The following is a 13,905-nucleotide window of genomic DNA, read 5'->3' as shown; positions in this document are numbered from 1 at the left end:
CATCCATGCTTGGGCCATTCCCAACCCAATGACACCTACACACAGCACCCACACCACCAACGTCTGCCCCCTCTAATCCCAGCACACTCTGAAATCAGGTATTTATAGATTATTTTTCAGATACCAGCCAAATAATGTCACAGTGCACCCTCTCACCCATGTTAGACCATACAAATTTTAACATCTGGAAGGATAAACTCAGCCCTAAACACGTGACAAGGGTATACAGTCATCTAGGAGTTCTCAAGCAAGGGGGATTTGCCAACTTCCCTCTGAGGTCCAGACTCTGAAAGGCCAACTGTGGTATGTCTGAGTTTCCATCAGGCCTGATGCTTGCAGGCTGCTGCTGTGTCAGGAAGAACCCCACGGCTCAACTGTCCTATAAACGTCTTGCCCCTCTGCTGAGTGCTGTTGGTGCAGCCTTCCTTCTCCAAGCCGAGAATATGCTGTCTGAGAGTCATAGGCTGAATGTTAACTAACACAGGAGCACAGCTGACCGCTCTCTTCTACAGGCCAGTGGCTGCTCTAAGAAAACACATTCACGTGAACATAACAAGAACAGGAAGAGGAGCCCAGATTTTCCTCACCATGTGCCACCCAGCCATGTTTACACTGATCGCAAGTCCTCAGGTTAATCTTCCCCGGCTGAAAACATTCACATGTGCAGTTTACCAGCGTGCAACGGATGGCCTGAAAAACAGAGCAGGAAAAAAGATCAGCATCTGTTCAAAGGTACTATACTTTTTTCACAATTTTTAATAAATAATTCCCACTTCTATTTTTAAAGGCTATTTCTGTTGGTGGAGGCCTAGAGAATTTTGAAAATAAATGTTGATATCATCAAAATCTCTTACCAAAAAAAAAAGGGTAAGAGAAACAAAGCTCATTCAGAATCATGTTTTAAGTCACTCACAGTAGCCTTTAAATTAGAAACGTAGATCAAGGAGAATAAGAATAAAGGATCATATATTCTTCAAAATGCAGAGATTCAAAAAAGAAACAAATGGTACTACTAATTTATTTCCATTTAAGTTTATCCACTTTCTAATAATGAAAAAGAAAATACATCCTAATAATGTTAAAGTGAAATGTTTATACAATTAAATGCAACAGAAAAATATCGTTATAATATTACTTCTGAATTTCATTTAAATACTTTGCTAATCTGTAAGATATATTTTGAGAGACACTCCTGTTTTCTCAATAAGAATTATCATATTTATATTATTATTTATCATTTTCCCTTAGGGATTTTTTCTTTGATTATTAATTCTTACTTTCTTTCCCATTTTGCAAACTATAAAACAATTCTCCTTTTATTTTAATGGTGATTGAAGAAAATAAGTTTCAATTGACTTTTTAGAGCAGAATGCAGGAAAAGCCATTTATGTGAACATTTTATACCTGGAACAGTACAACTATATCTTAGAAAACAGAAACCCACACAAAAACTCTTTTATTTCCTTACCAGGACTTTAAAAATTCATCTTGCCAGTTTATATTATAAAGTGAATCCATTGAAAATTAGCATAAATGGAGTGTAACATTTTATGAATAAAAACTTCTGGTAAAGAATTGTGCTAATGCTGACCTGTGCTCCTAGACTACAGTTAATAAATTTATCTCATACATTTAATTCTAATTTGCATGGAAATTCTGAAGACAGAAGGGATTTGGTCTGATCATTCACAGATTAACAATCTACTGTAACTACCTGAACTGCCCGGAAAAGATCTCTCTGCAGATTTAGATGCGATCAGAGATTACAGATCTTGGGTGGAGGCATGGGTTCTGTGAGCACAACTCAGCTCTGTGTCTGAAAGCTACACTCACCTCACATGCTCACATTCCTGGAACCATTTGGATTTTTATATAAACTAGATGACTTGTAACAGGAAGTATGTTAGATAATCTTAACATGTGCAGAGACTAAGGCTGAACGGGCTTCTCCTGTTCCTTATGTTCTGGATCAGGCAACTTTAAAGTAATTTCTCTTTCACTGATTTACATTAACTCAATGGGTGCTTCTTCAGTTTCAGATGTTGGATCACTGTTTTCTTCTTTGGTACTTCACTCTCACTCCTAATTTGTTTTTCTGTTTACCTCTAGGGAAATAATTATAAAATCTGCCTGATATTTCAGGGACTGTCTTCCAATGTCATTTGTCCAATTATATATTAGCTAGGCTGTAAAACTTTGCTGCATCTATCAGCAATTAAAGGAATGCATAGGTTATAAAGGGAAATAATTCTCCCCAAAGTTCTTATTTCAATTTCAATTTTTTTTTAACTTAGCAGAACATCCTAACTGACAGTTTCTTTATATAACATATTTGTTAGTTAGCAAACTCACAATTTGATTGTACTATGCCCCCCAAAAAGTTCAGAGTACAGTTTTTCCACTAAAAACAAGATGCTTTACAGTCTACCAAATTATAAATTCAGATATGAAAACTGTATTAATGTTAACATTTGAAGTGCAATAATAATAACATTTGCAAAGGATTTTTTTTTAAAAAACATCCCTCTGCTTTATCAAAATCAAGGGAAGGACAATAAAAAGGAATTATTTTTCAAGGACTATCTTTAACCCAGGCATCAACAACATAGCCACTTTAAATCACTTATTTGGTGATATTATTTTACAAAAATGCCCTAATTTGGTATCATGTTTAAAGCACACCTTCAACTTTCATTACAGCTATATTCGATACCAGAATAGATTGGAGACTGTAGGTTTGCTTTATTTTTATATATATTTATTTTATCACTAGCTGAATCATTCATTCACTCACTCTGAACTACTTTATTATTCAAATATTTTCTCTTCCTAAATAATTTTATATGTCTGGTACATTTGGGAATTAAACTTCTCAGATCATCATTCCTTTCTACGAATTCTACTCTTTTTGTACCTAAATATATAAACACTGGAACACCTCAACTCCTTTTGTATATAAACACTTAAGCACTGGAATAGCCATTTTGTATCTCTATGAATTCCAGAAGGTCTATTTGTTTTAAATTCAGATTTATATAGACTACAATTATTCCTTAAGGGAATTATATATATTTAAACAATATGGTCTAAATAAATATTTTGAGTGAGAGACTATTGTGGCTTCAAAGTAAGTTTTATTCTAAACAACATTTTTTGAAACTGCATAAAACTTTGACATGTTATTTATTCACAACAAAACAGAACCAATGTGATCACTTGCCAACTCACCCACACTTAAAAAACATAAATTATCATAAAACTATCAAAGCCAGTTATGCCTCAAAAATACACATGCATTACAAGAAGAGTAGAAATGGATGATCTCTCATTCTGGTAAGCAGGTTTGCTTCTTCCTTCCCTGGGCAAATCAGGAGCGCCTCCCACACTCTGTGGGGGCACTCAGAGTAAGACCAAGCTATATGCATCACATTATCTGAACTACAGACACTGGAATTCCAGTGATGAAGAAAAGAGCAAACAGTTCATAGTCACACGACTCCCACCTCTGTGCAGGGAACAGCATTCCCGTCTAGCTGATGCAGATACCAGTTCTCCAGGACCCCCCTCATCAGAGGTGCCCTGTAACTCTTTCCTCAATTCTTCTATGATTACCATTTCCCCAGCTGCTGGAGGACAACAACTTAAGTTTTCTTCAGCCTGCATTTATTGAAAATAATAAGTTCCTTACCTGAACCAGGGATTTCTTGAAAAAGAAATCCATGCACTCAGCAACCAGTGCTTCCACTTCCCGTCCACCTCCTACATTTTAACTCTGCCGTCTGTCTGGATTCTGCCCCTCACTCCCTCACAATGCGCTCTCTGATTGGCAATGTTCTCATCACATCTGGTCCCCTTTTCTAGTCTCCTCTAGCTCCTAGACGTTGATGCAGCTTGCAGCACTAACTCCTTCATTCCTGGGCGGTAGAGACGGACAATCCTAGTTTTTCTGGCAGCAACGTCTCACTTTCTCTCCACTGTAAATAAATACAGGTGTTTTTCCAAAGCCAGACTCTTCATTCTTAAATTTGGCAATTTCATTCTCTCCCACGGCTTTAAATATCACTATGTAAAAACCCATCACTTTGTAGCCAGGGACTGTGCTAAGTGGCAGGAAATGCAAGGCAGTGTCCCTGTGCAGGGGGCCTGACAGTTTGGCACTTGTGGAGAGTGGATTTAGACCACAGGCTCAAAGAAGAAGAAGGAAGTCCTTAAACCAGTTTGAGGAATGTCGTCCCTTCCTCTCTGTTACCCATAAATTTTTATTCATTTTTGCAACAGTAAAGAATTTCCTGCAACTTACTGAATATTTTGCCATTTTCCAGACTTTGATAGGTAGTTGACAAATACTAGGTCTCTGAATCCTCAGAAAATATCATGAGTTTGACACTATTACTCCTTTAATTTCACAAATAAGGAAACTGAGTCAGAGAGAACTAGGCACCTTGCCAAAGTCATTCAACTAGTAAAGTCAAAGGTGCAAGTTTGTGTGAGTGCCCCTCCCAAGTGATTAGGGATCTTGAATTAGAATCTCACTCCCAGGGGCTGGGGATGTGGCCCAGGCGATAGCATGCCCGCCTGGCATGCGTGCGGCCCGGGTTCAATCCTTAGCACCACATACAAACAAAGATGTTGTGTCTGCCGAAAGCTAAAATATTAAAAAAAAAAAAAAAAAAAAAAAAAAAAAGAATCTCACGCCCAGAGAGGCAGTCAAAGTGGCTCTAATTAATCTACCCATTCCCCTTTTCTCCCCATCCCAGTGAACATTCTCTCTTCTCAAATTCCCACATACTTGACTCTTCCATGTGGCATTTGCTTTACTGAGGCTACATCTTTGACCTCTTGTCAGCAAAAACAGTGGGTGGGAATCCTATCTGATTAGCCAGTGGATCTCCCCCTCCCTGTCCACTGCCTATTTCTCCAAGGCAATGCTCTCCTCTCCACCTGCCTACCTTCCAACCCCTGCTCTGCACTGTGAGCTTCTGCTATTCTTCAGACTTCACTCTGATATCACTCATTCCCATGGCAACTGTCCTAGTCTCCCATTCAAAGCAAGTTCCCTAGCAGTCTCCTGCATCACAAGGGATCTGTCTGTCATAGCACTAATCACAGGTTATGACTACTGTATTGACCTGTGTGATTATTTGATTTGGGTTTGTATTTGCCTCTAGAATTTAAAAGGTAAGACATCTGCTAGGCTTGTATGCTGGCAAATAAACAGGTGCTCAAAGGGCACTAAAATATGTGATTCCCCAAGCTCCTTTCCTCAAATGTAAAATGATGGCAGCAATGACATCAGAACTGTATCAAAAGACTCACATGAAATAATATAGAGTACATGGTACCCTGCCTGGCAACAATAGAAACTCAATAAATGACAACCATCTATATTGCCTCCAGAAACTTTCCACATATTATATTTGAATGATTCTTTTATTCCCTTATAATTCTTCCCAATATATTAAGTTTTATTCTAATACCTTGCAAAATGTTTAATGCATATTTAGTCTTAATGAATAAATGAACACTTTGTATTACACATAATACCATATCATTCATACTATAACCCTATAAGGTAGGCACAAGGATTATTATCTCTTGTTTTAAGGCTCTTAAATGATATAGTGGAGAGGAAGACAAATCTCTCAATTACTACTGATAGTTTCAGCTACTCAGAGGCCAAGGCAGGGGGATTGTTTGAGCCCACTTGGGCAACAAAGCAAGAACCCCCTCCCCCCAAAAAAAAGAACATCTAAAATACACAAACTAGGAAGTTACTAAAAATCAATCATGGTTTGGTTTTATTTAATATTTGAATATTAAATAAAAGTGCATTTGGAAGTTTTTGGATATGTTCCAAAGTTCTATACAAATAATACATTCAAGTTATCACTAAAACTGTAGTCTCTTTTGCTTTATTACACTCATAAATGGCTTGAACTCTGCAAGCATATGTGAATTGAACATCAATCTTCTTACAAATGACATTTCTCAGGAAAGAACAAATTGTTGCTTCAGTTAATATGTAGTGCACCTCACAAAGACCCACACACAGGCTAATTAACAAATCTGTTAGCTATTCCTTGTTTGGGAATATCTACACAAGTTACCTGACAAAAAATAACAAAAAACGACATAAGGCTTGGGGCAAAAAGAAACATAAAACACATATTTTAAAGGAACAATCCTAGTAGAGGGTGGGGCTCTAAAAATAAAACTGATTCAGTTGGGTTTTGTTTCTACAAAAACAAAAACAAAAACACCTTTTCATAGGCACTTTCTTGCATCTCCCATGTTTAACTAAAAACCTTTTTTTTTTTTTTTTTTGGTACCAGGAATAGAACCCCTGGGCACTTAACCACTGGGAACATCCCCAGCCCTTTTAAATTTCTTACTTTATTTTATTTAGACATAGGGTCTCCTTGAATTTCTAAGTGCCCCACTAAGTTGCTGAGACTTGTTTTAAACTCATGATCCTCTTGCCTCAGCCTCCTGAGTCGCTGGGATTACAGCATGCACCACCACACCAGGCAAAGCTAAAACCCTTTCTTAAATCTTTTTTTCCTTCTTTATTTCTGGAAAGTATAGAGGAATTTACCACTTGGATTATGAAATTTTACTTGAAACACTTTTAAACATTTAATACTTAAGTACATGACCCACATTAAAATTCAATTATAGAAGAAGCTAATCACCAATATAACATTCATTCCACCCCACTAGTTTCTACTGTAAACTTAGGTGGTACAATTTAGGTGTCTAAATTAATTGGCTATAATGACTACCAGTGACAGGTTCACTTTTTCTATTTTTAACAAGAATAAATATTTTTATTAAATTGAATCTTCTATTTTGAAAGTCATATACAGATACTCTGCAAAGTTGGCAAACTATGAGGATCTAAAATAGAAGTCTACATTGTAATTAACTCTTATCAATTCATCACTACATTTATCATTCACCTCTGAACATACACACGTATCCCAGAGGAAAGGTGTGCATGGTGTCAAAGATCAAATGAACAATTTTAGGAGATAGGAAAACTTCATCAAAGACTTCAATCTTGGGGGGGGGGGCGGGTTATAGAATAGAAAAGTATCTCTAATAAATCTGAAAGTTTTCCAGAACTGTTAGAGAATATATGCAGTAATCGCTGAGTAACAACAACCAGGCAGTTTGGATTAAAAGGGTAACCAAAAATATGGGCAAGCATATTCACACTTCATGTATATGACTGTAAAAATCTACTACAAATATTGCCCCAAACACTCTAAGGACCTTGGATGACAGTACTGGTGATCATATCAGCAAATCTCTCTCTGTTAAAATGTTTAGGAGATTTTTTCTCTTACCACATGGATAATATGAAACATTAACTGAAAACAACCAACTTCCTAGTACCTTGAGTTCACTAAGCTAGAAGATACGCATTTGTAGAAAAAAATCAGCTTCCTAAATTGGTCAAATCATGATGCAGTTTGAGCAAAGAAATTCTCTCTTTATCACAATTAAAAAATACAGGACAACCACTGAGTTTACTTATTACCATTATGAACTACACAACTGCTTGAGAAACTGACTTGGGTTACAAAACTTTTACATGAGGAAAATAAAAAAGCATTCACCTGTTGTACTACTATGGGGTCTTACAATCACATTAGATAAATCAAAATTAGATAAAATATGAATTAGAAAGACACAGAACATGGACCAAAAAGCTCATGGTTATAAAGATCTTACCAAAATCCAATTTAAAAAGTCTAACACTGACCATAACACTATTAATTAGTAAGGTAGGTATGTTCTCTAAATGTATGCAAAAATATATATAAATCTGTGCTTAAATAGGCACTGCACAGAGTTTATAAGAAAACCTTACTATAAAAGTTAAGAGCCCAGAAGAGTATTAAAACTATCACGTAAATGCCGAAACTCATGATAGTAATAATGTAACAGTAATAACAGCAAATGAAAAGCAATGAAGCTATTCTGTCTACTTACACAGTCATTTAAAATTTCATATAATGAAAAATTATGGCAAGAGTATATATCCTGTATGGTGGTGAGAAAACCAGAAAAAAATTTAAATCAATTAATCTTTCAAAAAAAACTTTACATTTGTATATTTGTTTTTAATGGCATATGAAGAAATGGCAAACTGATAAAAGTGATCACTTTGTTGTACCTACATGCTCTAAAACTTCTTGGTGTCTTTTCAACAGAAAGCAAGTTATTCCATTGTGTGACTGAGTCAGAAGATTTGAAAACACAGACTCCATCTAGAGTCACCACGAAGACCAGATGCCATAGATTTTTAAAAAATATTTTATTAGTTATTGATGGACTTTTATTTATTTGTGTATATGTGGTGCTGAGAATGGAACCCAGTGCCTTAACATCTGAGGCAAGCGCTCTACCCCTGAGCCATGGATTTAAACACTGGACAATGTGGTGAACACAGAAGACTGGTCAGTTCAAAGATGGTTAAATTTTAACAAACACCAAGAGGAAACAAATTATGAACCAAGGAAACATGTCGTCTCTACAACAGTCAGATCCAAAGAAACAGAGAAGATTAACTGGGGAAGGATGACCTTTGAACACCATTACTGTTAAAAATCAGGAGATTTAAACCTCACTTTGAGTTCGCTTTAAAAAAGTACTAACCACAGGTCACCATGGCTCATGCCTGTAATCCCAGCAACTCTAGAGGCTGAGGCATGAGGATCATAAGTTTGAGACCAGCCTCAGCAACTTAGTGAAGCCCTAAGCAACTTATGGAGAGACTCTGTCTCAAAATGAAAAAAACAAAGAGGACTAGGGACATGGCTCAGTAGTTGTGCATCCCTGAGTTCTATCCCTGATACGAAAAAAAAAAAAAAAAAAAGCACTAACCATCCATCAAATAACATACGGATAAACACATGGGTACATTCATATAATAGAATATTAACTGGCCATAAAAAGAAAAGAAATACAGATACACACTAAAACATGGAATGAACCTTGAAAACATTATGCAAAGTTGAATAAGCAAGTCACTAAAAGCAGTATGATCCCATGCATATGAAATGTCCACAACAGGGGTTTCAAAAATAGGGCTGGGGTTGTGGCTCAGCAGTAGAGCATTCACCTAGCACATGAAAGGCCCTGAGTTCAATTCTCAGCACCACATAAAAATAAATAAATAAAATAAATGTAAAAAAAAAATAGATAACTAGCTGCCTAGGATTTGGGGTGGGGCTGGTATGGTATCACAGCTGAATGATACGGAGTAGTCGCTATTCCATCATAGCACTTATTTTTAGTGGTGCTAACAGTTTAATTCCATAAGATCTCGTACCTAGGAGACATAATGCATCACTATATCTTTCACCCAGTAGGTCTTCAATATATAAAAATTAAATATGTTAAGGCATGGAAGGTGAACAAAGGAAATTCACTGCTACTTAAATTTGAAAATCCTTTCCATTTTCAAACCATGAAACCTAACTATTCATTCAAAACCAGACAATTATTTTTAAAATCCATTGCCATTTTTCTATTAGGAAAATCCAGGGCATCCTTCAAAAAAAATTGGATGTTATAACAAAAACAAAAGGCAATTGTAATATTTAGTAATTCTAACATCAGTATACTACAACACACTTAAGAAATTTTGTTTTAAAATGACACAGGTAAATTCTGTTAAGTCTATAACCAAAAACATTCTTCAATTTGCAGTAGTGGAAAAATTACTTCAGTTGAGAAACAAATTCAGTTTAGGGAGAGGGGAAAAGAGAGAACACCATAAACTGTGGGTCCATCTTTATATCTGGATGTGAATGCACCATGACTGTGTGCATATGTAAATACAAATAGGAGAAAGGGACACACATAAGCACATAAATCTTCACAGACACAGCTGCAATGAGCATCTGTAGTCATTACCTCACCATCACAACCTACTATCAATCGACATGAGGAAGACCCCATTTAAATAATTTAAGAGTTCAGAGTAAAAATCAACAGCGGGATATAGCCAATTACATAAGGAAAATACTCATGCTTCCATGGCATCAAAGCATATGCAAGCTTTGGAGTGTGGATGCTTTTCCCCCCAATTAAATTAGGCCTATGGTAATACAAGCTATTTTGTTAGGCAATTAGTAATATTAGAGAATCAGGAAATAAAAAGGCATCCAATTTGGGTGTAAGAAAAAAAAAAACCACTTAATTTTCTTACCTAATAGTTAACAATTAAAATTTTCTATTTATTGCCTGTATACTTACAAATTTTACAGACTACTTTGTCAGCTATGATGACATAACTAGAAAGAAAATACTCTTTCCATATATATACCTATCACCTAATTGAAAATAAGGAGTGAGCACACCACAAAAAATATCTACATTCTACCTAAACCCAGCATTTACTGGAATATATAACTACATATAAAGAACCAAAGTACCTCGGCTATCACAAGAATACTAAGTAATAATCATCTCATTTTTCCTTAATGTTGAATCAGCAATTTTGTATTCCATTGATATACATTTTATTCATTTTCACTAATGTAATTTGAAAGGTGGTAATGTGATTACATTTCTCTGTGGCATTCATGAAAACAATTACTAATATAATATGATAGGGAAGACATTAATAAGGAAGGGATTTATAATGAGATGCAACAAGACTTATAAACCTTTAAACATTTTACAAAAAAAACTACTCCTCATTAAGCAAGAAGCAAGAGAAGATGCAGCCTAAGTCCTGGTCTTTCAGAAGCACCTCCTAATCCTGGGAAGAACATTTGATTTGCATAACAATTCCAGTCTGGTGAACAAGCTGAGAGCTAAGGGAGTAACCCAAACCTTGAAGTTGTACCAAATGTATATCCTTCCTTTCCATATGACTTGCAAAGGCCTTCTTTCAGAAAGGAGATCTGGGCTGGGGGTACTGCTCAGTTGGTAGAGAGCTTACCTAGACTGCACCAGATCTGGGCTCAATTCCCATCACACCACCCCCTCCAAAATAAGAATTCCACTAAATCTTTATCCTAGGTATGAAGGAGCTGGTCACTTTACTCCAAAAGCCACAGCACTGTAATCAGTCCATTTACCAAGCAAGAGCATAAGGTAGGGGACCCTTTAACAAAATTTATTCCTCAAGGTTTATTAAAAATTTACCCCAGTGAAGCAACAAGAAAGTTGTTGCATTTTATAATTAAATGACAACTAATTACTCAGGCCAAAGAGGCAGCCTTTGTGAGAATAATAATACCCCATGTTTGTACAGCACTATAAAACTTGCATAATACTTCAAATACATTCTCATATTTAACCATAAAAACCCCTGAAATTAGAGCTTTCTCTAACAGCAGAAAAGAGGCTCTGAGATGTCCCTAAATGAGGACTTGTTTTGAGCCAGTGAGCGAGGACTTGTTTTGTTTTGGCTACACACCATAGGAAAGGAAAGGGGTAATCCCCCTTGCCACCCCAACCTCAATGAGACTTCCTCAGATGTTTTCGCAGTTCCAATAAGAGTTTACAACTCAATACAAATGAAACTGCTAAGAAAGGGAAAGGGACAGGTAGAGGTCTAAGCCACTTGAAGAAGTGGGAGAAACTGCTAAGTAGGCAGTTAATAACTTTCACTAGGATTTCCTACAAACAGTGGTGCATTTTAGAAAAAGAAAGGGACTCATTACAGTATTTTATGGAATTTTAGAATGGTTATATTAAGAAATGTCAAACTCCGAAAAAACAAAGTGAAACAAGGTACCCCTAAGAACACTTGGTTTACTGTGTAGCTTTGTGCTTGTACCTGTCTTGGGAATGCCTATTAGTAACATATACCAACAAACACCTTAATACTTTCCATTGTGCATGTAACTACATTGTAATTATCCCTGATGAGATAAGAAGATGTTTTGTTTTTGTTTTTCCTAAAAGCAGGTATCACCACAGGAATCACACCTATTAGAAATAATAATAATGATATGAGGAACGGTCTGTGTGCCTCCTTATGTGTTATTTATGTGGGGTCACAGATTCCCCAGGGTCTGTGCTGAAACCGTGCTGGCTTCATTACAGCTTCATATAAATCAATGAAGGCACGTCTCAGTTTTACCAGTGGTTAAGAGTCACTGGAATTTTTCAAGAGAAACCTCTCAGGTAATACATTTTTAAAAAACACAAATACAGTGTTATCATTTCTTCTAAAAGGTAGTTTTCTCAAATTCAAAGGACTAAATTCAGATGCTGAGAGAAATCCCACAAATTTCTATGGAATCTATAAGCATCTGAGGGTAAAATGTGCCCTAGAGTGTTGAAAAAACATTATTCTCTTTTTGCTTTTAAAGATTAGTTGGTTTAAAAGACAAAAAGACGTATAGTTATAGAGGAAGACAGCAAGGAGCAGGCTAGCTAGCTGCTAACAAATGCTTCAACCTCACTGAGCAAATTGAGAGACCTATGCAATGGTTGTCAGGAACTTTGAGCTAACTCTTGAAAATTAAGAAATAAATAGAAAGTGTGCTGGGGGGAAAAAAGGGAGCCTTCCAGAATAATGTTAATGTCATCTTGGGCATGTGGACTGGGTTCACATATGTGTCAGCTGAATCAACATAATGGGCTATAACAGCTTCGAAGCAGCTAATATGGTCCATTGGGTCAATAATCCGTGAACTAAGAAGGATTTACTTGATAGACTATAAATGGTTCATAAGAACTCAAGAATCACTCCATCAGATCAAAAATCCAATTTTCATATGGTGCCTTTCTACAAATTAGCCAAAAGAAAGTAATGACTCTGAAGGACTTCAAGGTCTATCAGTTAAAAATTCATGTTTTAAAGAACAGTACAGGGAAGGAAGTAAAAAAAAAAAAAAAAATTCAATGTCTTTTGTATGGGGGGGAAGGTGTGAATCAACCTTTAAGAGAAAAATACATTTTCTTAAGGAAAGGTAATTTTCCACATAATATACTCAAGGGGTTTTTCACATCATCCTATATGTATGTCAGGATACAAACAAATGAAACAAACACACACATATTCATGTCCTCACCCACCCACCCACCCACATATCTGAATACACGATCACCGAGTAAATTCTGAAACATGATTTCTAGGATAGCAGCATCTCAAAATGAAGATTGATATTTTTATTTTGTTTGTTTGGTTTTGTATCATGGTCTGCTATGCGAGGCCTGCACAGACCTGAGGGGCAGTGTATGGAAACTGGCAAACTCTTTTCCACTTATAGAAAGCTAAGCAGCAGAAGCTACAAAAGGTAAACAGTATAAACTACAATATGTTTTCAGCACTTAAAGGGAGAGCAGGGCTGCTTTGATAGCTGGCTCAAGCTCAGATAGCCCATGTTTACAGATAACTGTGCTTCTGCTCTCTCTAGACTGCAGAAAAATAGGAGCCTTTATCCTGTGCCTGTGAATTTCATTATATATTCACACTAGGTGATAATGGCTGTAGATTAATTTTTCAAAATGTAAGCCCATCTATGTGAATAATTGTATTTACTAACTTCACAGCAACAAAGAAAAGCAGAGAAAAATGCTCCCCAAATATAACTGACTGTAATTAGAATTCTTAACAAGAAAAAATTCCTTTACTAGGGAAGAAAATGTGATCTATCACCTCTCTCTCGAAATGCTATTAGCCTCTCTTCATCATAAGGACAACAAGAAGGAATCGTTCCTTTTTCTTTTTACAGGAGTAACACTGAATAAAATAATAGATGTTTTCACATCAAAGTATATTAGCTATCGACATAAGCTTGGTCCTCTTAACTTTTACACAAGGGAAGAAAAATTCCAATAATTCTGAAATAGACAGATAAAACTTTTCTCTGTGGCTACAGCCATGTACTATTATATGTAACTGCTTATTTTTAAAAAGAGTCTTATTGG

At 36.1% G+C, this 13,905-nt stretch overlaps 1 protein-coding gene across 8 annotated transcripts in view; it reads right to left on the bottom strand.

Annotated features, from left to right (window-relative positions):
- The window catches only part of Bnc2 (basonuclin zinc finger protein 2), a 418,137-nt gene that overhangs the window by 147,022 nt on the left and 257,210 nt on the right, over positions 1–13,905 (bottom strand). For 7 of the 8 annotated variants that reach the window (XM_076845948.2, XM_076845947.2, XM_076845949.2 and 4 more), the window contains one exon: positions 588–690. In XM_076845948.2, the coding sequence (XP_076702063.1) occupies positions 588–690 (103 nt within the window). Of the gene's footprint in view, positions 1–587; positions 691–13,905 lie in introns of those variants that run through there. The other variant, XM_076845954.2, reaches the window with a different exon arrangement.

The sequence above is a fragment of the Callospermophilus lateralis genome, chromosome 2, assembly GCF_048772815.1.
Source record: "Callospermophilus lateralis isolate mCalLat2 chromosome 2, mCalLat2.hap1, whole genome shotgun sequence".
Taxonomy (NCBI): domain Eukaryota; kingdom Metazoa; phylum Chordata; class Mammalia; order Rodentia; family Sciuridae; genus Callospermophilus; species Callospermophilus lateralis.
Note: the sequence above shows the minus strand (reverse complement) of the source record. Positions and strands in the feature narration are given on the sequence as shown.